The sequence below is a fragment of the Denticeps clupeoides genome, chromosome 5, assembly GCF_900700375.1.
Source record: "Denticeps clupeoides chromosome 5, fDenClu1.1, whole genome shotgun sequence".
NCBI lineage: Eukaryota > Metazoa > Chordata > Actinopteri > Clupeiformes > Denticipitidae > Denticeps > Denticeps clupeoides.
The window spans coordinates 33017758-33043596 of NC_041711.1; the positions used below are offsets into that span (position 1 = coordinate 33017758).

Below are 25839 nucleotides of genomic sequence, written 5' to 3' on the forward strand. Positions count from 1 at the left end.
CGGATCAGGGAGGGGTTTGAGAAGTGGTGAAAATAAAGGAGAGGAGAACCAGAAAGCTGGAGAACAGATCGGAGAGTGGTGTAAAAAGGAAAGAGAAAAACAACCATCTGGTGACGAGCAGCGCAGACAGGAAGAAAGGGAGGGGCAAGAAGAGACAGGACAGCTGCATTTTTTTTTCTATATTCTGAAAACGAAAGAAGAAGCTTCCCGAGTCAACCAAGCTTTGAGCTTATTTTATTAAAAAAAAAAAAACGCCGATATGCTGAATTTACCGAAGAGCTCTGGGACTGGAATAGATTCCCTCAACACCATTTTACGCTTTTTCACAAACCAGAAGTCAACCATCGGCTATGGTGTCATGGGCCTCCTCACCATAGGCGGAGAAAGGATTTTTACTCTCTTCTCTTTTCAGTGCCCATGCAACCACACCCAGAATTTTGCGTATGGATTGACTTTCCTGCTGGGCCCGGCCTTTGTGCTGCTGGTTGTGGGTCTGTTCATCAGCACGCGTCTCTGGAGGCTCTACACCGGCTGCTGCCTGGACCCGTTCAAGCTCTGTCCTCGAGGCAACTTTATTGGATGCTGCATGGTTCAACTGAAGGTACTGGCACATGCCAGTGTGGCCCCGATTATGTGGCTGTGTGTGGCACTGCTAAACGGCACCTTCTACGAATGTGCGGTCAGTGGCCTGGAGGACAACTTGGTGGTTCCTCTGCTGTGCAAGAACAAGACTGCACTATGCAGGCAGGAGCTGGCCCGTGTTCCCTGTCAGGCTCAATCCAAGCTTTCCCAGTTTGAGAACCTGGAGCTTCTGCTAATGTTTCGAGCCCAGTCTCAGGTAAGAAGCCTTAAGAAAAAAAATCTTATGAATGATCCACATGCATAGAAATTAAGTGGATCGTTAATAAAACTGTATTACACTGAATTGGTCACTTAATGCCTGCAGATCTTGGGATGGGCCATCATAATAATATCAGCTGCTGTGGGTCTGACTGGCACCTGCTACAAGAACTGCCGTTCCCAAGTGAGCTACCTGCAGCTCACCTTCTGGAAGCGCTACATGGAGAAAGAGAAGGAGAAGTTTGAGACGTACGCAGACGACTACGCTACTAAACTGGCCGACCGGAACCTTAAGAGCTTTTTTGAGAACCGCGACCCGGAGGCATTCCCGTTCCCCAACCACAAGGCTTGGGAAGAGATCTCTGCCCTGTACAATTTCACCAGAAGCGAGCAGTGCTACAGCACCCTGCAGAGGTACGTGGAGCGGGCAAGCCACCCGGAGGACAGGCCAGAGAAGAGGCCTGTCCTGGATGCTGACCATGGAATTGAGATGACTTAAAGAGGAGAATGTGACTGCACTAAAATAACTCCATTCATTTGGGGAAAAGATCTTGAAGATCTTTGTTTTGCATGTTTTTGTTGTCATACCAAAGAATGGCATTTCATGGACCAGGAGCAGGACCCGCAGACAGACATGGCGTTGAGTGTTGTCCGTTTTTATGATTAATGGTAATAAAAAGCATTTTAACTCTTTAACTGAGAACTCTACTACACTGTAAACAGACTGACAGCCGTCTTAACATAACCACAGTATCAGTAACTCCCATTATCTCATCATGTGACAATTCTGTAGACAGACGGAATTTTATATGCTCTAGACATTCCCTATCAATAAGAGTTTGGATAGAGTTACCACAGAACGTGCCTAGGGTTTGTGAAATCTTCAAAGAACACAATCTGCTAAATATCTTGGACCCCCATATTATAAGACGGATTGATCGTACAGCGTTGTGTTTAAATAATACATGAATTATGTGTTCAAAAATACTAATTGTACAGTTTATTTTGTGTGGTACCATTTAATGGCTGGAGTGGGTGTGAAGGATTTCGATATATTTTAGAAATATTTTTGCCACAAATTGTTATAAAGAAATGGTAAAATCATCTGCTTACTGTGGTCATAACAACAAGCATTAAGAGCACAGTACAGCTGGACCAGGCCTACAATCCACTACATACTGTACTGAACTGTGCACCTACTGAGTCATTAACCATTCCCCACTGTTAAACGAGAGGAGCACTCGTCTGCGATGTCACTTCTTCATAATAAAAAGCGGAGGGGCGTAACGGAGGGTCCAGAAACCATGCAGGAGGAGTGTGAGAAGAGCCAGAGAGCAGGCTGGCGATCAGACTGGGGTTTCAAAAGGAACAGGAAGAGCCGGTACAGGCAAGAACAGACGTGACTTTTGTGAGTGTTGTTTCACCTGCGAAACACATACCAGCGGCCTGCACCACAATGTTACTCCACCCACCTACAGATACTGGTCGACCACCACATGATATTCTCCTACATCTGCAGCAACTTTCAGCCAAACAGAATGGCCTGTAACCGTACAAACATTGTTCCAGAATGAGCAGAGCTGATGACTTGACCTCTAAATTCCTCAGATATGAATCCACACAATATTAAGCAAGTGAAAAAAAAGTCACCCAGTGTACCTATTTATGTGCCTGTTGTACCTGCTTAAAGAACCGTATATGGTGTAACACCAACCAACCATCTAAACCGCAAGCTTAAGAGCTTATTTGAGAGCTTGAACACCATGACTGTCTTTTGGTCAGTGTAAACAGAAACAGTGTTTATAGTGGCCTGGAGAAAGGGCAGGTCAAAGGAGAAGATCATGGATGGTGGGTTACACCAGATAAAGTGACATGTAAAAACCCACCAATAACCTAACTTTTGTACTCATGATTAAGATGAAAAACTCTTACATTTATGGCATTTATCAGACGCCCTTATCCAGAGCGACATTTACATTTACAGCATTTATCAGACGCCCTTATCCAGAGCGACATTTACATTTACATTTACAGCATTTACCAGACGCCCTTATCCAGAGCGACTTACAGTCAGTAGTTACAGGGACAGTCCCCCCCTGGAGCAACTTAGGGTTAAGTGTCTTGCTCAGGGACACAATGGTAGTAGGTGGGATTCGAACCTGGGTCTTCTGGTTCATAGGCGAGTGTGTTACCCGCTAGGCTACTTCCACCCTCCAGCGAGTCCCCCTGGAGACACTCAGGGATAAGTGTTTTGCGGATGATACGAAGTGGGGTTAGAACCTGGGACTTTATGGTCTTCTGGTTCAAAAGCGAGTGTCCTACCCTCTAGGTAAGTGACATTCCAATTTTGTGACATCTTTGAATCGACCCCCACAGAACACATCCTGTCATCCTAATCAAAACCCACCTATTTACAGTTAATTCAGCCACAGTTCACAGTTCACAGTTCACCTATCGTTCCAGGACTTGATAGTAATTGCAGATGATGATGGAAGACAACGGGACATGTTCAGAGAGGAGCTACTTCTGCGCTGCGCGGCCCTTTAATCGTCAGTCTGCGTGTCAGACATCAGGTGTAACAATCGATCTCAGAGTCATAAAAACAACTGGCTGCAAAATATTTAGCCAACAAGTAGACAATTTCACGTCAACGTCAACGATTGCGCGGTTCTTACTGAAAGACTTCTGTACAAGTTTTTTTTACAAAAAGCGCACCGAGGTATCAGCCACAACAAGTCGAACTCGATGGAGTCGATTCTCAGCAGCTCCAGGCACGGCGCCCGGTTCGCTGCAGCGTGCTCGGCGTCTGCTAGATGGATTGCAGTTGAGAGAAAATGACGGATTACGGCGAGGAGCAGAGGAACGAGTTGGAAGCGATCGAGTCGATATACCCCGACTCGTTTACTGGTCAGGAGACAATAGTTAGAGCATGTTTCACCGCGACAGCGCAGAACTATCTTGCTAGCCTGCTAAGCAGGGTCCGCATGAGCAGTGCTAATAGTTCAGCGGGGGGGTTGTTTGCTTTAGTTGCTTCTAGAAGTGCCAGTGATATCATAAGATCTACTGGATTCAATTCTGAACTACAAAACTGCTGAAATTTCATGCAAAACTACTGCTGAATGGCTGAGTTTTTGCCAGCTAGTCTGCTGACTGTTCCATGATTCGGGCTATTCTAGTTTTAAAATTGTCATTTTTTTTTTATTAATTCTTAACAAGAGTATGTATTTATGGTAAGCTATGTAAGGTAAGGCAAATGCTGACCTTTTTAGTTGCTTCTCTGCAGTGCTATCAGAGGCGCCTACAAGCTTCACAATTACAGTCACATCTGAAGCAGGACAGAATGATGAAAGTGAGTATCGCGGTGCCAGCACCTCATATTGTCCTGAAATGAATAAAGAAGCTAACATGTAGGGGTGTGTATTGTCAATGATCTCATGATACTATAATATGTTGTGATACTGTACATATTGCGATATTCTACAGTTGACTGAAAATGTAAAAACAGAGCTGAAATACAAGATGCTGTGATCTGTCTGTGTGGATCTAATTACATTAATTTTTCCAGCCATAACAACAGAACTCAGAATTATAAAAATATTAATACTTGATGTCCCTATATTGATACAAGACCGCCATGTGAAAAACCACAGTATATTGCTGTATTGATATTTTCTAACACCCCTACTAACATGTGCTTCATGTGGCAGCCGTGGAAGTGACCTTGAAGTTCACTTATGTGGAGAAGTACCCAGATGATCCTCCCATGTGGGACATTCACTCCCAACAGAACCTGGAAGATGCAGACATCGAGGATGTGCTCTCATTACTAAAAGTGCAGGTCGGATTGTACATTCTCTTTTTTTCTTGTTTTTTGTGTGTGATATATATTTATTCATTTTGTGATTGTTAATTTTAGGCCGAAGAGAACCTGGGGATGGTGATGATCTTCACACTAGTAAGTGCTGTACAGGAGAAACTGAATGAAATAGTTGACCAGATCAAGAGCAGACAAGAGGAAGAGAAAAAGAGGAAAGAGAAGGAGGCAGAGGAGGCTGAAAAGGTCCGGATCTTCTCATCCTTCTCTCTCTTTGAATGAAGAGATGCTGAGTTTCATTTGTAGATGACAGCAGCCCTGTAGTAGAACGTTCATGTTGTGTGTCTGCATCATGCGGCAGGTGGCGTTCCAAGGCACCATTGTGACGATAGAGACCTTCCTTTCATGGAAGGCACAATTTGAGCAAGAGGTGAACGAATTAAAAAAGAAAAAACAGAAAGAAGAGGAGCAGTCAGGGAAAAACAAACTCACAGGTACTTTAAAAAGCTTTACATTTTTCTGATTTTGTGGTACCATGCTTTAATGTAATTGATTATGTACTTAAAATACAGTAATACATCAAGTTCAATGGTGATTTTACAGGAAAGCAGCTCTTTGAAAGAGACCATAATCTCGACACATCTGACATTCAGTTCCTTGAAGAGGGTAAATTTGAGGTTTTTTTTTTGTTAGCAGTCCCACACACGACTGTAAATGTTGATGCGCTGCGTTATATAAATCACCCGTTCTCTCTCAATAGCTGGCAACAGTGTGGAAGTGGATGAGTCCCTGTTCCAGGACATGGATGATTTAGACCTGGATGAAGATGATCCGGATTTTGACCCTTTGGCACTTGGCAGTGATGAGGACTAAGTGAGCATGGATGTAAAACAGCGGAATCTGAGGGCCATGTCTCAAGTTATAGACCGGTTTTCATGAGGATCTCAACAATATTAAGGGCATTTTTCCAGCAGCATTTCCTGGAGTTATTTTTATCCCTTGCATATGGATGGTTTGGTGCCTGTAATGTTTGCTTCTCAATCCTGAGGATCATTATTAAAGTCATAGATTTCATCAAGCAATAAACATTGAGACATTGGACCTTACCCTTACTAAATGGTAGACAGCTCTCAATGTGTTCATTTCTTAAGACATTCTCTTCTTTTTGTGCCTTGTTGCATTATCGACCCCACTTTATTCACAGTGAAATGAAGTGATCCGTTTCCCTACCCGCTAGGCCAACCACTTCATGGTTGGTTGTACCAGTGTTTACCAGTATTCTACTCTTCCTGTTTTCAGAACAGAAGATAAGCACAGTAAGAATAGTACATCGGTTTTAAAACCACGTGTACATGTTATGGGCAGTGGTGGTCTAGTAAGGAAGCAGACCCGTAATCAGTAGGCTGCTGGTTCGAATCCCGATCCGCCGAGGTCCCCGGGCGTCTGTCATGGCTGCCCACTACTCACCAAGGGTGATGGGTAAAATGCAGAGGACAAATTTCACTGTGTGCACCGTGTGCTGTGCTGCTGTGTATCACAAGTGACAATCACTTCACTAAACTTTCATGTGGAATGGTATACATGCCCAGTGCTGCGCTACTTTGTTTGGGTCTGAGTCTACTGATTTTTATTTTTTTTTTGTATCAGTATTTTGTTAATGGAAGAAGTTGTTCTGAGTTCTTTCCGGAGTTGTAGGTTGTGAACTTAAGTCTGATTTCCAGATAATTGACTTCTTTGGGGTGATGTCCCATGAAAAGAAGAGTGGTATGTCCTTCATCTCCTCCTTGAAGACTTTGTCAAAATGTTCACTTTGGGCAACAGTGAAGTGGTTCTTCCAGTCACCTACAGAACCTAAATCAACATTATATTGTGTTAACTGGTAAAGAAATGAAGAAAGTACAATAAATATATAATGCAATGACCTGGTACTAATGTACCTTTCCTGAGGAATGTGCCCTTTTTGTGGTTGAATATTTGATCAGAAACTGTACGATAATTGGCTTTATTGTTGTGACGCATGCTGTCAAAGCGGCTGTGCTCTACTACATTGTCAATTTCCAGGTCTGTCAGGTCCTTCTCCAGAAATGCACAAATCCTCTTCACTACTGACCGCAAATCCTGCAGACACACACATACAAGCAAACAAGGGACTGTGATGGTAAATGTAGTGACCTGCCATCGTCAACACTGTGCTTCTATCTCAGAATGATGGTTTAGAAATCGTTAGATCGGGCATGGCACAGTAGCACCCTGATTTTGGTTAAAGTCACTATTTTAACAGTAAGAGGTTTTGTAAAAATTCCCCATGTTATATTACGCCTCGGTTTCTTAAAGCCTGCAGTGTTCCCATGTCCTGGGAGGGGATCCCCTGATATGGATTAAGCAGTTTTGGAGAGTGTGAGTGACTCAAACCTGAATCATTTCTTCATAGGTGATGTAAAGGAAATTCATCTCATCTCTGTGTGTGTGGTAAGCCTTGATGTGCTCGAACCAAGAGCTCCCAAACACTGTAAGAGCCAAGACAGATTAGTCTGTACCATTCTGATCACTGTAAAACACATTAGTATTAAAACATTAAATGTATTTACCTTGCCCATCCATGAATTTTTCATAGAAGTCATTAAAATCCTTAGGAGTCTCCAGAAATACACCAAAATCGTGAAAATGGTAAAATGACACTAGGACGTCTTTAGGATTTCTTGCCACGTAGATGACCTTAAAGAAAATATGAAGAAGAACGTTCTGCATGATTTTTTTTTTTATTCAAATTGTATTTGTCACATAGTCAAGCACGGTATGATATGCATTGAAATGCTTTTTGCGGGTGCTACAGACCACAGTATTGCAAATGTTGCAAGTATACAATGAAAACCAATATGCAAATATTGCAAACATAACCAAATATTACAGTTACATAAAATATGTAACAGGTAGGGTGAAGGTGTGCAATTGAGTAATTGGTTCTTTCACCTTGCCCTTCTTCTGTTTGAGGCCTGCAGGGAGGAGACTGTATGGAAGGTGTGTTATCCTGAGCCTTGGTGAGGGTTCCAAGAGAAACTTCTTCTCACCCCCTATCACCTCAATCCAAGGGACCCGGGTTAAGTTATTTTCATCTTTGGTTGCTGTAAGATCACCTTTGGCTTCAATAAGAATGAGGATTTGCTGCAACCATATAGTCCCTGATAAGCAAGCAGAGAGCCAAGAGGTCAAGATGGGGCAAAGGCCTTCTCATTTCTGTCAGATTAGAAGAACTACAATGATAAAATTACAGTGAAATAAGAATCACAATGATTTCATTTCACATCAGAAGACTCAATAGTTTTGCTTAAAGCCCCACTGAGACTTTGCTGATATACATACCTGCTTTTTGAATAAAGCAAATTTAGTGGCTTTGATTAAGCTTTGCATGTTGTAACCAGTAATGAATGATTAATCATGAAGTCATTTTTTCACAATTTCTGAAACCCTTTCAGACGAGACACTCTCATTCTTCATAATTAATAGAAATAGTAAATAGTTAACATGACAACGATCCCAAACACTCAATAGAACTGGCATAATGCTGGTTAACAGAAACAATGTTTATGCAACTGAAAATCAGATATAAAAAAACGCTTAATCCATTCTTTGTTCCACATAAAAGAAAAATGCAGATATTATAATTTTATGAACACAACTGTATTTTATTATAAAAAATAAAAGTGTAGAATTTGTCCCTGAATTTATCAGTGTTAAACTAAACGAGGATCCATGTGACTTTATGAAGTGAGAAATGCTTAAGATGTGCACCTGATTTTGGGTATGTAACACCAAAGATGTCAGAATCTCGAACTTCCCAGTTCTTTATCTGCTCCACTTCTTCTGCAGAGTGGATGCTGGATATAAGGCGAAATCCTTCACACTGAAACAGTTCATAATTCTTGACATTTCCAGTATCTAAAGACTCTGATCAGACAGATAAGGAATGGAATTATGAGTTGCATTTCTAATACATACAGTTGAATTCAATTAATTTATGACAAAAAGTAAGAAATAATGACTTAGTACTTCAAAGTACTAGTTTCCTGGTATAATTGATTAGAATCTGAAATACTTTTCAAAATAATTACTTAGAATAATAGTTTTGCAGGATAATTAGAAACTTTTTCCAAGTCATGATTTAGTGATTCTAATGACTGGATGTTTTTCTCACTTACCTGCCATGGCCTGGTGTATCGCTGCTCTCTGTCCAGAGTGACTATGGTAGTGAGGTAGTGAACTGTAGACTATATCTCCCTTCTGAAGGGATCACGTGAGAAACTGGGGAGGTTATTACATGCAGGCTGAAATCTTAATTTGGATAAAGACAAAGTTGTTCCAAACTTTAAACCCCGACTCGTTTACAGGCCTGGGGAACATAGAGTGTGTTTCACACTAATAGATCAGAACTACCTTGCTAGTCTGCTAAGTAGGGTCCACAAAGTCCAGGGGTGGGCAAACTTTTAATTTGACAGACAGGCCAGCCCAGCACCACATGCAGACATATCATACATTAACATAAAAAGGCATCACAGTGTTCATATTTACACAATCAGCAACGGAGAATGTGAAGGACAGACCTCCTACACTGCAAACGTTATTTTGTACTTCATGATCACACTGGAATTAAAGGTTTTAGATATGTGCATCCTGTTTGTATATATGTAGTAGTACAAAGGATAAAAATGCATGTATGAAATACAGCGTCTTTCAGTCACATAATAAGTATGTGTTACCTAGTGGACATCGCCAAAGGTTTTAAGTACTAAAACAATCAGCCAATAAATTTTCATGAAATTGACTAATTGTTGGATTGTTAGGGAGAATAAAACAAGCTTGTCCTTTTGTTCAGGTAACCACTTAAAACACGAGGATTGTAGCAGTTGGGTGCAGCATAGGAGATTTGTTCTTGACTGAGTGTGGTCTGACTTTCTGTGTTACTGATTCGGTCCTGACAGTTCAACTTTATTTGTTGTGAAGTGCACAGGACTGAGATCACTAGAATCCAAGAAAACTGCATTTTATGGCATCCTGGGCAATGTGCAACGCCATAAAAAGCACAGCTGAGTACGGCAAGCCATCCGGTGCCACGTGCTGGCAAGGAGTGACTCTACAGGTCCTCTATTTATACATACTCAGGATACCACATTACATCTGTGCCACCTAGTGGACATCGCCAATCAAAGATAAGGACCTTGTGGTTTATGTGCTAGAAGAATAAGCCATGACACTGTCCAACTGCTGAATTGTTGTATCTGGATATGGCCCGTGGCCCGTAGTTTGCCCACCATTGCTTTAGTTGCTTCTAGAATGTGGGGCAGTGGTGACCTAGCGGTTAAGGAACGACCCCGTAATCAGAAGATTCGAGTCCCGATCTGCCAAAGTGCAACTGAGGTGCCACTGAGCAAAGGACCATCCCCACACACTGCTCCCCGGGCGCCCGTCATGGCTGCTAAATGCTCACTAAGGGTGATGGTTAAAAGCAGAGGAAACATTTCATTGTTTGCATGTGCGCTGTGCTGCAGTGTATCACTTCACTTTCCTATTTTACTTTCCTAGAAGTGCCAGTGATATCATAAGATCTACTGGATTCAATTCTGAACTACAATACTGCTGAAATTTCATGTAAAACTACTGCTGAATGGCTGAGTTTTTGCCGGCTAGTCTGCTGACTGTTCCATGATTCGGGCTATTCTAGTTATAAAATTGTCATTTTTATTAATTCTTAACAAGAACAGGCGCCTACAAGCTTCACAATTACAGTCACATCTGAAGCAGGACAGAATGATGAAAGTGAGTATCGCGGTGCCAGCACCTTATATTTAGAGTGAAAGTGATCATCTGATTATATGGTGCTGAAATGAAATTATTAAAAAACTATTAATGAAGCTAACTTGTGTCTGATGTGGCAGCTGTAGAAGTGACCTTGAAGTTCACTTATGTGGAGAAGTACTCAGATGATCCTCCCATGTGGGACATTCACTCCTGGAAGATGCAGACATCGAGGATGTGCTCTCATGACTAAAAGTGCAGGTTGGATTGCACATTTGCATATTTTTCTTGTTTTTGTAATAAATAAAAAACAACAAGGCCATATAATAATTTAAAAACTTTTCCCATCATTACTTTTTATTGAAAATAATGAATACATCTTGAAAGTGAAGTGAAAGTGAAGTGATTATCATTATCATACACTGCAGCACAGCACATGGTGACACAACGAAATGAATCCTCTGCTTTTAACCATCACCCTTAGTGAGCAGTAAGCAGCCATGACAGGCGCCCGTTGAGCAGCGTGTGGGGACGGTGCTTTTCTCAGTGGCACCTTGGCGGATAGAGACCTTCCTTTCATGGAAGGTGCACTTTGAGCAAGAGATGAACGAATTAAAAAGAAAAAACAGAAAGAAGAGGAGCAGTCAGGAAAAAACAAACTCACAGGTACAAACTCTCTGTTTTTCTGATTTTAACTGGAAAAAAATGGTGGTGCTGTGCTGCCACGTTTAATATAGTTCATCATGTACTTACAATACAATAATGCAAAATCCAGTTCAATGGTGTGTTGTGTGCATATAAAGATGATGTGTATGTAACTGTTTACATGAAAGCAGCTCTTTGACACATCTGACATTCAGTTCCTTGAAGAGGGTACATTTGAACAATTGAACTTTTTTTCACTGTGAAATGAAGTGATCCGTTTCCCTACCCGCTAGGCCAACCACTTCATGGTTGGTTGTACCAGTGTTTACCAGTATTCTACTCTTCCTGTTTTCAGAACAGAAGATAAGCACAGTAAGAATAGTACATCGGTTTTAAAACCACATGTACATGTTATGGGCAGTGGTGGTCTAGTGGGTAAGGAAGCAGACCCGTAATCAGTAGGCTGCTGGTTTGAATCCCGATCCACCAAGGGGCCACTGAGCGAAGTACCGTCCCTGCACACTGCTCCATGGGCACCTTTCATGGCTGAGTTCTTTCCGGAGTTGTAGGTTGTGAACTAAAGTCTGATTTCCAGATAATTTACTTCTTTGGGGTGATGTCCCATGAAAAGAAGAGTGGTATGTCCTTCATCTCCTCCTTGAAGACTTTGTCAAAATGTTCACTTTGGGCAACAGTGAAGTGGTTCTTCCAGTCACCTACAGAACCTAAATCAACATTATATTGTGTTAACTGATAAAGAAATGAAGAAAGTACAGTAAATATAAAATGCAATGACCTGGTACTAATGTACCTTTCCTGAGGAATGTACCCTTTTTGTGGTTTAATATTTGATCAGAAACTGTACGATAATTGGCTTTATTGTTGTGACGCATGCTGTCAAAGCGGCTGTGCTCTACTACATTGTCAATTTCCAGGTCTGTCAGGTCCTTCTCCAGAAATGCACAAATCCTCTTCACTACTGACCGCAAATCCTGCAGACACACACATACAAGCAAACAAGGGACTGTGATGGTAAATGTAGTGACCTGCCATCGTCAACACTGTGCTTCTATCTCAGAATGATGGCACAGTAGCACCCTTATTTTGGTTAAAGTCACTATTTTAACAGTAAGAGGTTTTGTAAAAATTCCCCATGTTATATTACTCATCGGTTTCTTAAAGCCTGCAGTGTTCCCATGTCCTGGGATGGGATCCCCTGATATGGATTAAGCAGTTTTGGAGAGTGTGTGAGTGACTCAAACCTGAATCATTTCTTCATAGGTGATGTAAAGGAAATTCATCTCATCTCTGTGTGTGTGGTAAGCCTTGATGTGCTCGAACCAAGAGCTCCCAAACACTGTAAGAGCCAAGACAGATTAGTCTGTACCATTCTGATCACTGTAAAACACATTAGTATTAAAACATTAAATGTATTTACCTTGCCCATCCATGAATTTTTCAAAGAAGTCATTAAAATCCTTAGGAGTCTCCAGAAATACACCAAAATCGTGAAAATGGTAAAATGACACCAGGACGTCTTTAGGATTTCTTGCCACGTAGATGACCTTAAAGAAAATATGAAGAAGAAAACATGTTCTTTAAGCATGATTTTTTTTAAATTCAAATTGTATTTGTCACATACATAGTCATGCACGGTATGATATGCAGTGAAATGCATACAGACCACAGTATTGCAAATGTTGCAAGTATACAATGAAAACCAATATGCAAATATTGCAAACATAACCAAATATTACAGTTTTATGTCTTTAACATAAAATATGTAACAGGTAGGGTGAAGGTGTGCAATTGAGTAATTGGTTCTTTCACCTTGCCCTTCTTCTGTTTGAGGCCTGCAGGGAGGAGACTGTATGGAAGGTGTGTTATCCTGAGCCTTGGTGAGGGTTCCAAGAGAAACTTCTTCTCACCCCCTATCACCTCAATCCAAGAGACCCGGGTTGCGTTATTTTCATCTTTGGTTGCTGTAAGATCACCTTTGGCTTCAATAAGAATGAGGATTTGCTGCAACCATATAGTCCCTGATAAGCAAGCAGAGAGCCAAGAGGTCAAGGATGGATCACAATGATTTCATTTCACATCAGAAGACTCAATCGTTTTGGTTAAAGCCCCACTGAGACTTTGCTGATATACATACCTGCTTTTTGAATAAAGCAAATTTAGTGGCTTTGATTAAGCTTTGCACGTTGTAACCAGTAATGAATGAATAATCATAAAGTCATATTTTCACAATTTCTAAAACCTTTTCAGATGAGACACTCTCATTCTTCATAATTAATAGAAATAGTAAATAGTTAACATGACAACGATCCCAAACACACAAGTGAGCAAGACAATAGAACTGGCATAATGCTGGTTAACAGGGGTGGTAGTAGCCTAGTGGGTAACACACTCGCCTATGAACCAAACCTGGGTTCGAATCCCACTTACTACCATTGTGTCCCTGAGCAAAACACTTAACCCTAAGTTGCTCCAGGGGGGCACTGTCCCCTGTAACTACTGATTGTAAGTCACTCTGGATAAGGGCGTCTGATAAATGCTGTAAATGTAAATGTTAACAGAAACAATGTTTATGCAACTGAAAATCATATAAAAAAAAAAAAAACACTTAATCAATTATATTCTCATTCTTTGTTTCACATATAAGAAAAATGCAGATTTTATAATTTTATGAACACAACTGTATTTGTAAAAAAAATAGTGTAGAATTTGTCCCTGAATTTATCAGTGTTAAACTAAACGAGGATCCATATGACTTTATGAAGTGAGAAATGCTTAAGATGTGCACCTGATTTTGGGTATGTAACACCAAAGATGTCAGAATCTCGAACTTCCCAGTTCTTTATCTGCTCCACTTCTTCTGCAGAGTGGATGCTGGATATAAGGCGAAATCCTTCACACTGTTCATAATTCTTGACATTTCCAGTATCTAAAGACTCTGATCAGACAGATAAAGAAATGGAATTATGAGTGGTATTTCAAATTAATACAGTTGAATTCAATTAACTTATGACAAAAAGTAAGAAATAATGACATAGTACTTCAAAGTACTAGTTTCCTGGTGTAATTAATTAGAATCTGAAATAATAACTTTGTATAATAGTTTTGCAGGATAATTAGAAACTTTTTCCAAGTCATGATTTAGTGATTCTAATGACTGGATGTTTTTCTCACTTACCTGCCATGGCCTGGTGTATCGCTGCTCTCTGTCCAGAGTGACTATGGTAGTGAGGTAGTGAACTGTAGACTATATCTCACTTCTGAAGGGATCACGTGAGAAACTGGTGTGGTTATTACATTTACATTTTACATTTACATTTAATTCATTTGGCAGATGCCCTTATCCAGAGCGACTTACAACATGCTTTCAAGTTACCATCGATGGAGAGATCAATTCTGGTTCACTAGGACCCCAACTATGAATACAATCTTTTTATTCACTCTGTTGTAGTTTATATACAGAAGTCAGACAAGAAGAATGTTACAAGTTCATCTAAATATTCTCTAAAGAGGAAGGTGCCGTGTGAAGGTGCTCAGTGACTGAGCTGTTCTGACCTCGAGGGGAAGTTCATTCCACCACCGAGGGGCCAAGACGGAGAAGAGTCTAGATGAGCGTCTTCCTCGTACCTTCAGAGATGGAGGGACCAGGCGAGCAGTACTGGAGGCTCGGAGTATACGAGGTGCAGTGCGAGGTGTAATAAGGGCTGTGAGGTAGGATGGTGCTACTCCATGTTTGGCTTTGTAGGCCAGCATCAGTATTTTGAACCTGATGCGTGCAGCTACTGGGAGCCAGTGGAGGGAGCGTAGTAGAGGGGTGGTGTGGGAGAACTTGGGAAGGTTGAAGATCAGTCGTGCTGCTGCATTTTGTATGAGTTGTAGAGGTCGGATGGAACATAGTGGTAGACCAGCTAGAAGGAAGTTACAGTAATCCAGTCGTGAGATTACTGAGGACTGAACCAGTAGTTGGGTGGCCTGGGTTGACAGGGCGGATTCGTCTGATATTGTAGAGAAGGAATCTACATGAGCGGGAAAGGTTGCTGATGTGAGTCGAGAAGGAGAGTTGGTTGTCTATTGTTACTCCAAGGTTGCGGGTTGTTGTAGAAGGAGAGAGCTGTGAGTTGTCCAGGTAAATAGTAAGATCCTGATGTGGTGAAGAATCTGCTGGAATGAATATTAGTTCAGTTTTGGTGGGATTGAGTTGGAGGAGATGGGCTGCCATCCAAGACGAGATGTCAATTAGACATGCAGACATTTTGGAAGCAGCATGTAGATCAGAGGGAGGAAAGGAGAAGAGAAGTTGTGTGTCGTCGGCATAGCAGTGGTAGGATAATCCATGTGAGGAAAAGGAGAGGACCTAGTACCGAGCCTTGAGGGACACCAGTGGAGAGTCTGCGTGAGGTAGAGGCTGGCTGGTTAGGATCAGACTGGTTAGGATCCAGGAGGTTGTTCTGTGATAGATGAAGTGATAGCTGATTGTAGACACAGCGCTCAAGGATTTTAGATAGAAATGAGAGGAGGGAAACTGATCTGTAGTTGTTGATGTCTGTATAGGACCAGCAGTGGGTTTCTTTAGGATTGGAAGAACCCTGGCTGTTTTAAAGGCAGATGGTACATGGCCAGATGACATTGAGCTGTTTATGATATAAGAAATGAAAGGGATGAGGTCAGGGGAGATGGTTTGAAGCATTGCAGAAGGGATTGGATCTAGTAGACAGGTGGTTGGGTTGCCTGTAGATATTATCTGAATTATTTCATTAGATGTGAGCTTAGAAAATTGATTTAGAGCAGTTGTAGAATCTTCAGAGGGTAGAGTAGAATTTGTGGTGGGGAATGTCTTACAGATTTTTTCAATCTTCCCTGTGAAGAAGTTGGCAAAATCATCAGCTGTTAGGGAAGACGGGGCAGGGGGAGTCGGAGGGTTGAGTAGAGATGAGAAGATGTTGTGGAGTTTTTGAGGGTTGTGGGCAGAGGCTTCTAGTTTTGCTTTGTTTTAGCAGCAGTGAGGTTAGTGAGGTTCTGGTAATACAGTAGGTCTGAGTCAAGCTGAGATTTCTTATATTTTCTCTCCGCTGCTCGAAGTACTCTTTGATTGCTGCGCAATGTATCGGAGAGCCAGGGTGCAGGGGGAGAAGTCTTTTTGGGTTTTGTTGATAGAGGACAGAGTTGATCTATGGAAAGTGAAAGTCAGGTGAGGAGAGAGTTAGTAGCTGTCTCTAGAGGTAAGGAGAAGAATGAATCAGAGGTTGGGAGATGTGAAAAAATGCAGGAAGATACAGATGAAGGTGAGACAGTGTGAAGGTTGTGTCGAAATAAGGATGGATGGGGGACAGTTGTGGATCCTGTAGGTACAGTGAGTGTGAAGGTCAGGAAGTGGTGGTCAGAGATGTGAAGGGGAGAAGAAGAAAGGTCAGAAATTGGAGAAGGATGACTGAAGACCAGGTCCAGGACATTCCTTCCTTTGTGTGTGGGAGAGATGTTGCTGTTGGTCAAGGAAAAAGAGTGGAGAAGGGGAAGAAGGCACGATGGTTGGAGTTTGGTTGATGGAAGGTTGAAGTCACCAAGGAGAATTAGGGGGGTTTCTAAGGAGAAAATGCTGAGGAAAGTGTCCAATTCATCTATAAAGGTCCCAAGTGGCCATGAAGGGCGATATAAGACAATGAGAAGGGTGTTCACAGGAGAAGAAACTGAGACTGCATGGAATTGGAAAGAAGAGATGTTAAGATGTGGGAGAGGCATTGGTGTGAAGGACCAATTTCTTGATATTAAAAGGCCAGTACCCCCTCCTCTCCCAGTTTTTCTAGTAGTGTGGGAGAACGTGTAGGCAGAAGAGAGGGCAGCAGGTGTAGCTGTGTTCTGAGGGGACATCCAGGTCTCTGTTAGCGCCAGGAAGTCTAGGGAGTGGAGAGTAGTGAGACCAGAGATAATGTCAGCCTTTTTAACAGCAGATTGACAGTTCCAGAGCCCATCTACCACACTTGTTTGAGAAGTAGATGACAGTATGGGGTAGATGAGGTTGTTTGTAACAGAGCCTCTGCAGTGTGAGTATGTTTTCCTGGGCCTGTAAGAGATGGTTACTGGAATAGATGCCAGGTTTGAATTTGACAGCCGCTGCATATAGTGACCTTCACTATAAATTCTACATAGTCCTATAAAGTCCTGCCCCCTAAACTACTGTAACAACACTGTATTATAACCATGTGGTGTGGGGTGAGAGAACAGAGTGTAGAAATACTCTTTCTCCCGCCACACAAAGCACTGTATTCAACCACTCCAACTTGATGTTACCAGGCAGAAAGAGGCATGGCACAATAGAGGTTAAAAATGAACAGTTTCTAATTTATTAACACTGGTAAATAATTATTGTAGTTACATGTGAATATTGAATGTAAAAAGGTAACAAGGTTACAGAGAAAATAAAAATAAGAAGAAAGAGTAAAGAGGGAGAGAGAGAGAGAGAGAGGGAGAGGGAGAGAAAAAGCCATGAGAAAAAATGGGAGAAGAGAAAAAGACTCAGAAGCCTTCCGGCTTCCGATGGAAAAACCCCTGAGCAAGAAAGCTCAGTCACCTTTTCCACATGTGAGCAGACCTTTATACCCCTGGCCTACAGGAAGTTGTCACTGACCAATCAGAACCTGTTGTTTCTGATGTCACGCCCACGGTGCCTCCCATCTGGAGAAGACAAAGAGAGGGGGCGGTCCTGACGGCCGACACTTCACACGTTGCCGTCAGACAAAAGGCATGTAAAACAGAGGTGTTGAATCTTCATGCACAACTATTGGCACAGGAATGTCACATATCTTCTTGTAGACGGTCGCTATGCAAAACAAAGGCATGGTCCTGCAACGGCCGTTAGGCAAAACAAAAGCATGCTCCTGTGATGTCCAATCTTACACTACACCTCAGGGAACCCGAAACTATCAGTGATTGGCCAGCTGAGTATGATAATGATGGCAACACTTGGTGCTGCTTAAAACACAATCTACCTTTCAATACACACCACACAATTGATAGTTCTACACAGTCTTACAGCTGAGCACACAAACAGACAGTAAACAAAATCTAGATCCTACCTTTCCAGAAGAGACAAATACAACGATGGACAAGAAGCACTCTGAAGACTGATCTGACTCCACCTTCACTATAAATTACATGCAGGCTGAAATCTTAATTTGGATAAAGTCAAAGTTGTTCCACTTTGGAACTCTGGAGAACGTAGAGTGTGTTTCACACTAATAGAGCAGAACTACCTTGCTAGTCTGCTAAGTAGGGCCCACAAGTCCAGGGGTGGGCAAACTTTTTATTTGACAGACAGGCCAGGCCAGCACCACATGCAGACATATCAGACACAAACATAAAAAGGCATCACAGTGTTCATATTTACACAATCAGCAACAGAGAATGTGAAGGACAGATCTCCTACACTGCAAACGTTATTTTGTACTTCACACTGGAATTAAAGGTTTTAGATATGTGCATCTTGTGTATTTGAAGCATTTAATAATTTGATCTGTTTATATATATGTAGTAGTACAAAGGAATAAAAATGCATGTATGAAATACAGTGTCTTTCAGTCACATAATACAGGGAGTGCAGAATTATTAGGCAAGTTGTATTTTTGAGGAATCATTTTATTATTGAACAACAACCATGTTCTCAATGAACCCAAAAAACTCATTCATGTCAAAGCTGAATGTTTTTGGAAGTAGTTTTTAGTTTGTTTTTATTTTTAGCTATTTTAGGGGGATATCTGTGTGTGCAGGTGACTATTACTGTGCATAATTATTAGGCAACTTAACAAAAAACAAATATATATACCCATTTCAATTATTTATTTTTACCAGTGAAACCAATATAACATCTCCACATTCACAAATATACATTTCTGACATTCAAAAACAAAACAAAAACAAATCAGCGACCAATATAGCCACCTTTCATTGCAAGGTCACTCAGAAGCCTGCCATCCATGGATTCTGTCAGTGTTTTGATCTGTTCACCATCAACATTGCGTGCAGCAGCAACCACAGCCTCCCAGAGGCTGTGGTTGCTGCTGTTCAGAGAGGTGTAATGTTTTTCCTCCTTGTAAATCTCACATTTGATGATGGACCACAGGTTCTCAATGGGGTTCAGATCAGGTGAACAAGGAGGCCATGTCATTAGTTTTTCTTCTTTTATACCCTTTCTTGCCAGCCACGCTGTGGAGTACTTGGACGCGTGTGATGGAGCATTGTCCTGCATGAAAATCATGTTTTTCTTGAAGGATGCAGACTTCTGTACCATTGCTTGAAGAAGGTGTCTTCCAGAAACTGGCAGTAGGACTGGGAGTTGAGCTTGACTCCATCCTCAACCCGAAAAGGCCCCACAAGCTCATCTTTGATGATACCAGCCCAAACCAGTACTCCACCTCCACCTTGCTGGCATTTGAGTCGGACTGGAGCTCTCTGCCCTTTACCAATCCAGCCACGGGCCCATCCATCTGGCCCATCAAGACTCACTCTCATTTCATCAGTCCATAAAACCTCAGAAAAATCAGTCTTGGCCCAGTCTTGACGTTTCAGCTTGAGTGTCTTGTTCAGTGGTGGTCGTCTTTCAGCCTTTCTTACCTTGGCCATGTCTCTGAGTATTGCACACCTTGTGCTTTTGGGCACTCCAGTGATGTTGCAGCTCTGAAATATGGCCAAACTGGTGGCAAGTGGCATCTTGGCAGCTGCACGCTTGACTTTTCTCAGTTCATGGGCAGTTATTTTGCGCCTTGGTTTTTCCACACGCTTCTTGCGACCCTGTTGACTATTTTGAATGAAACGCTTGATTGTTCGATGATCACGCTTCAGAAGCTTTGCAAAGAAGCCTCTGCAAGATATCTCACTATTTTTTACTTTTCTTAGCCTGTCAAGTCCTTCTTTTGACCCATTTTGCCAAAGGAAAGGAAGTTGCCTAATAATTATGCACACCTGATATAGGGTGTTGATGTCATTAGTCCACACCCCTTCTCATTACAGAGATGCACATCACCTAATATGCTTAATTGGTAGTAGGCTTTCGAGCCTATACAGCTTGGAGTAAGACAACATGCATGAAGAGGATGATGTGGACAAAATACTCATTTGCCTAATAATTCTGCACTCCCTGTAAGTATGTGTTACCTAGTGGACGTCGCCAAAGGGGTTGAGGTTGAAGTTGAAGTTTATTGTCATATGTACAGAGTACAGCGTACAGAGCACAATGAAATTCTTACTTGAAAACCTCTCCCACGTAGACAGAACATAGAACTTGATACATAGAAGACATAGAAGACAAGCCAGACAAGCCAGCAAAGGTTTTGAGTACTAAAACAATCAGCTGATAAATTTTCATGAAATTGACTAATTGCTGGATTGTTAGGGAGAATAAAACAAGCGTGTCCCTTTGTTCAGGTAACCACTTAAAACACGAGGATTGTAGCCGTTGGGTGCAGCATAGGAGATTTGTTCTTGACTGAGTGTGGTCTGACTTTCTGTGTTACTGATTTGGTCCTGACAGTTCAACTTTATTTGTTGTGAAGTGCACAGGACTGAGATCACTAGAATCCAAGAAAACTGCATTTTATGGCATCCTGGGCAATGTGCAACGCCAACAATTGAACTTTTTTTCACAGTGAAATTAAGTGATCCGTTTCCCTACCCGCTAGGCCAACCACTTCATGGTTGGTTGTACCAGTGTTTACCAGTATTCTACTCTTCCTGTTTTCAGAACAGAAGATAAGCACAGTAAGAATAGAACATTGGTTTTAAAACCACATGTACATGTTATGGGCAGCGAAGTACCGTCCCTGCACACTGCTTCATGGCTGAGTTCTTTCCGGAGTTGTAGGTTGTGAACTAAAGTCTGATTTCCAGATAATTTACTTCTTTGGGGTGATGTCCCATGAAAAGAAGAGTGGTATGTCCTTCATCTCCTCCTTGAAGACTTTGTCAAAATGTTCACTTTGGGCAACAGTGAAGTGGTTCTTCCAGTCACCTACAGAACCTAAATCAACATTATATTGTGTTAACTGATAAAGAAATGAAGAAAGTACAATAAATATAAAATGCAATGACCTGGTACTAATGTACCTTTCCTGAGGAATGTACCCTTTTTGTGGTTTAATATTTGATCAGAAACTGTACGATAATTGGCTTTATTGTTGTGACGCATGCTGTCAAAGCGGCTGTGCTCTACTACATTGTCAATTTCCAGGTCTGTCAGGTCCTTCTCCAGAAATGCACAAATCCTCTTCACTACTGACCGCAAATCCTGCAGACACACACATACAAGCAAACAAGGGACTGTGATGGTAAATGTAGTGACCTGCCATCGTCAACACTGTGCTTCTATCTCAGAATGATGGCACAGTAGCACCCTTATTTTGGTTAAAGTCACTATTTTAACAGTAAGAGGTTTTGTAAAAATTCCCCATGTTATATTACGCCTCGGTTTCTTAAAGCCTGCAGTGTTCCCATGTCCTGGGATGGGATCCCCTGATATGGATTAAGCAGTTTTGGAGAGTGTGTGAGTGACTCAAACCTGAATCATTTCTTCATAGGTGATGTAAAGGAAATTCATCTCATCTCTGTGTGTGTGGTAAGCCTTGATGTGCTCGAACCAAGAGCTCCCAAACACTGTAAGAGCCAAGACAGATTAGTCTGTACCATTCTGATCACTGTAAAACACATTAGATGAGCTAAATGAAATAATTCATTGTCTTCATGGAAATAAAAATGTGTTTCAGTGTCATGTTACATCCCGATTGCTTCCACATGTAAATACTGGTACTGAATGTATTTACCTTGCCCATCCATGAATTTTTCATAAAAGTCATTAAAATCCTTAGGGGTCTCCAGAAATACACCATAATCGTGAAAATGGTAAAATGACACTAGGACATCTTTAGGATTTCTTGCCACGTAGATGACCTTAAAGAAAATATGAAGAAGAAAACATGTTCTTTAAGTCAAATAATTGCTGTGGTACAGAACGTTCTGCGTGATTCATTTTTTAATTGGTTCTTTCACCTTGCCCTTCTTCTGTTTGAGACCTGCAGGGAGGAGACTGTATGGAAGGTGTGTCATCCTGAGCCTTGGTGAGGGTTCCAAGAGAAACTTCTTCTCACCCCCTATCACCTCAATCCAAGGGACCCGGGTTACGTTATTTTCATCTTTGGTTGCTGTAAGATCACCTTTGGCTTCAATAAGAATGAGGATTTGCTGCAACCATATAGTCCCTGATAAGCAAGCAGAGAGCCAAGAGGTCAAGATGGGGCAAAGGCCTTCTCATTTCTGTCAGATTAGAAGAACTACAATGATAAAATTACAGTGAAATAAGAATCACAATAATTTCATTTCACATAAGAAGACTCAATTGTTTTGGTTAAAGCCCCACTGAGACTTATACAGAGAGATATAAATTCTAGGGTGGTAGTAGCCTAGTGGGTAACACACTCGCCTATGAACAAGAAGACCCGGGTTCGAATCCCTACTACCACTGTGTCCCTGAGCAAGACACTTAACCCAAAGTTGCTCCAGGGAGACTGTCCCTGTAAATACTGATTGTAAGTCTCTCTGGATAAGGGCGTCTGATAAATGCTGTAAATGTAAATTCTTCACTCTTTTTTTATATTGCAGTCATTTGCTAAAGTCATTTAAGTTCATTTCTTTCCTCACAGCACACTATATTGACAGAACAACACAGAAATTTAGACATTTTTGCAGATTTAATAACAAAGATAAACTGTATCTCATTGTCCCTGTGACACTCCAATATTTAAGTCAGGTACTGTCCATTTCTTCTGGTCATCCTTGAGATGGTTCTATGCCTTCATTTGAGACCAGCTGTGTTTGATTATACTGGTTGGACATGATTAGTACAGCCACATATCTGTCTGTACAAGACCTTACAGCTCAAATGAGAATCATGAGGTCATCTGGCCAAGGTTACCTAAACATTTCTGCTGCACTTAAGGTTTCTAAGAGCACAGTGACCTTCATAATGTTTAAATGGAAGATGTTTGGGACGACCAGAACCCTTCCTAGAACTGTCTGTCAAGCTAAACTGAGCTATTGGGGGAGAAGATCATAAAGAGAGGGAAAGGATCACTGTGGCTGAGCTCAAGAGATGGAGATGGGAGAAAGTTGTAGAAAGTCAACAATCACTGCAGCCGTCCACCACTTGGGGCTTAATGGCAAAGTGGCCCAACCCCGCATGGAGGTTGCCAAAGGACTCTGAAGGACTCCAAGATGGTGATAAATTAAATTCTCTGATCTAATGACCAGATAGAACGTTTGGCCTTAATTGTAAGGCACTACTCATCACCTGTCCAACACAGTCTCAACAGTGAAGCATGGTGGTGGCAGCATCATGCTGTGGGGGTGTTTTGCAGACAATACGACTGGTTGCAATCGAGGGAAAGATGAATACGGCCAAGTACAGGGATATCCTGTATCCAGAGAGCTCAGGATCTCAGACTGAGCCGAAAGTTTACCTTCCAACAAGACAATGACCCTAAGCACACAGGCAAAATAACAAAGGAGTGTCTTCACAACAACCCTGTGACTGTTCTTGAATGACCCATCCAGAACCCTGACTTCTGGAGAGACCTTAAAAATGGCTGTCCACCAACGTTTACCATCCAACCTGGCAGAACTGGAGAGGATCCCCAAATCTACGTGTGAAAAAACGTATTGCATCTTTCCCCAAAAAAAGGTTGCATTAGATCAAAGTTCTTCTACTGAGATATTGAGCAAAGGGTCTGAATACTTGTGACCATGTGATATTTCCGGTTTTCTTTGTTCTGTGTTTTCCTTTCAATATGGGGTCCTGTGAGTACATTAAATGATTTTAGCAAATGGCTGCAATATAACAAAGAGTGTAAAATTCAAGGGGGTTTTAATACTTTCCGTACCCACTGTTTGAATAAAGCACATTTAGTGTCTTTGATTAAGCTTTACATGTTGAAAGTGAACCACAGCACACGGCCTGAAATCTGATTGACAAAGTTCTGTGGATGCAGAATGAAACGTCTCTACACTAAAGAAAGAAAGTCCAGTTGCCACGACTCAACTTTCAGACAAATTCACCTGGATGACTGAGAATCTTCACAGACACAGCACACGGTGCACACAATGAAATGTGTCCTCTGCATTTAATCTATCACCCTTATTGAGCAGCCATGACAGGCGCCCGGGGAGCATTGTGCAGGGACAGTAGCTCAGTGGCACCTTGGCATCTCTTACACACTAGACAACCACTGCCCTGTTATTGTTGTAACCAGTAATGAAAAATTAATGATTAATCAAAAAGTCATATCTTCACAATTTCCAAAACCTCTTCAGACGAGACGCTCTCATTCTTCAAAATGTATAGAAATAGTAAATAGTTAACATGACAATGATCCCAAACACACAACTGAGCGAGACAATAGAACTGGCATAATGCTGGTTAACAGAAACAATGTGTATGCAACTGAAAATCCTATAAAATAACCAATGAATTTACCAATTCTTTCTTTCACATAAAAAATGCTGATTTAAAACTGTATTTATTATAAAACAACTGTATTTTTTATAAAAAATAAAAGTGTAGAATTTGTCCCTGAATTTATCAGTGTTAAACTAAACGAGGATCCATGTGACTTTATGAAGTGAGCAATGCTTAAGATGTGCACCTGATTTTGGGTATGTAACACCAAAGATGTCAGAATCTCGAACTTCCCAGTTCTTTATCTGCTCCACTTCTTCTGCAGAGTGGATGCTGGATATAAGGCGAAATCCTTCACACTGAAACAGTTCATAATTCTTGACATTTCCAGTATCTAAAGACTCTGATCAGACAGATAAGGAATGGAATTATGAGTTGCATTTCTAATACATATAGTTGAATTCAATTAACTTATGACAAAAAGTAAGAAATAATGACATAGTACTTCAAAGTACTAGATTCCTGGTATAATTGATTAGAATCTGAAATACTTTTCAAAATAATTACTTAGAATAATAGTTTTGCAGGATAATTAGAAACTTTTTTCCAAGTCATGATTTAGTGATTCTAATGACTGGATGTTTTTCTCACTTACCTGCCATGGCCTGGTGTATCGCTGCTCTCTGTCCAGAGTGACTATGGTAGTGAGGTAGTGAACTGTAGACTATATCTCCCTTCTGAAGGGATCACGTGAGAAACTGGGGAGGTTATTGAAATCTTAATTTGGACACAGACCACTCATTCGTGATATATTCCTGGTGCCCCTGCCCAACAAACCATGACACTACTCACTTCTCCACTACATGTGAAGTTTTATTGGTACTTTTACACTGTTCAAAAAAGAAAGGGAACACTTAAACAACACAATATATCTCCAAGTCAATCACGCTTCTGTGATATCAAACTGTCCACTTAGGAAGCAACACTGACTGACAACCAATTTCACATGCTGTTGTGCAAATGGACAACAGGTGGAAATTACAGGCAACATCCCCAATAAAGGCGTGGTTCAGCAGGTGGTGCCCACACACCACATCTCTGTTTCTGTGCTTTGAGGCTGAATGTTTGGTCACTGGCGGTGCTTTCACTCTAGTGAAAGTGGCTCAGGTAGTGCAGCTCATCCAGGATTGCACATCAATGTGAGCTGTGGCAAGGTTTGCTGTGTCTCTCAGCGTGGTGTCCAGAGCATGAAGGTGCTACCAGGAGACGTGGAGGAGGCTGTAGGAGGGCACAACCCAGC

General features: G+C 41.5%; 4 protein-coding genes across 4 annotated transcripts; 2 read left to right on the forward strand and 2 right to left on the reverse strand.

The window, feature by feature from the left end:
• The first annotated feature begins 36 nt into the window (after positions 1 to 36).
• Positions 37 to 1533, forward strand: LOC114790855 (calcium homeostasis modulator protein 5-like). The gene is made up of 2 exons (XM_028981255.1): positions 37 to 838; positions 947 to 1533. Exons 1-2 carry the CDS (start codon positions 260 to 262, stop codon positions 1337 to 1339), a joined length of 972 nt encoding a protein of 323 aa, XP_028837088.1. The 5' UTR covers positions 37 to 259; the 3' UTR covers positions 1340 to 1533.
• Positions 1534 to 3589: 2056 nt separating this feature from the next.
• On the forward strand, positions 3590 to 6575 carry rwdd1 (RWD domain containing 1). The gene is made up of 7 exons (XM_028981745.1): positions 3590 to 3747; positions 4124 to 4189; positions 4548 to 4678; positions 4757 to 4900; positions 5016 to 5148; positions 5258 to 5320; positions 5415 to 6575. Exons 1-7 carry the CDS (start codon positions 3675 to 3677, stop codon positions 5525 to 5527), a joined length of 723 nt encoding a protein of 240 aa, XP_028837578.1. The 5' UTR covers positions 3590 to 3674; the 3' UTR covers positions 5528 to 6575.
• Positions 6309 to 8919, reverse strand: LOC114790707 (amine sulfotransferase-like). The gene is made up of 7 exons (XM_028980997.1): positions 8851 to 8919; positions 8444 to 8599; positions 7625 to 7833; positions 7243 to 7369; positions 7067 to 7161; positions 6592 to 6772; positions 6309 to 6505 (listed from the first exon to the last, which is right to left on the reverse strand). The coding sequence occupies exons 1-7, from the start codon at positions 8855 to 8857 to the stop codon at positions 6309 to 6311; spliced, it is 972 nt and encodes a 323-aa protein (XP_028836830.1). The 5' UTR covers positions 8858 to 8919.
• Positions 8920 to 11672: 2753 nt separating this feature from the next.
• On the reverse strand, positions 11673 to 25263 carry LOC114790708 (uncharacterized). Its single transcript, XM_028980998.1, has 15 exons — positions 25195 to 25263; positions 24787 to 24942; positions 22139 to 22347; positions 21913 to 22039; positions 21651 to 21745; positions 21200 to 21380; positions 20993 to 21113; positions 20812 to 20827; positions 14286 to 14354; positions 13896 to 14007; positions 12920 to 13128; positions 12528 to 12654; positions 12352 to 12446; positions 11901 to 12081; positions 11673 to 11814 (listed from the first exon to the last, which is right to left on the reverse strand). The coding sequence occupies exons 1-15, from the start codon at positions 25199 to 25201 to the stop codon at positions 11690 to 11692; spliced, it is 1830 nt and encodes a 609-aa protein (XP_028836831.1). The 5' UTR covers positions 25202 to 25263; the 3' UTR covers positions 11673 to 11689.
• Between the last annotated feature and the right edge of the window lie 576 nt (positions 25264 to 25839).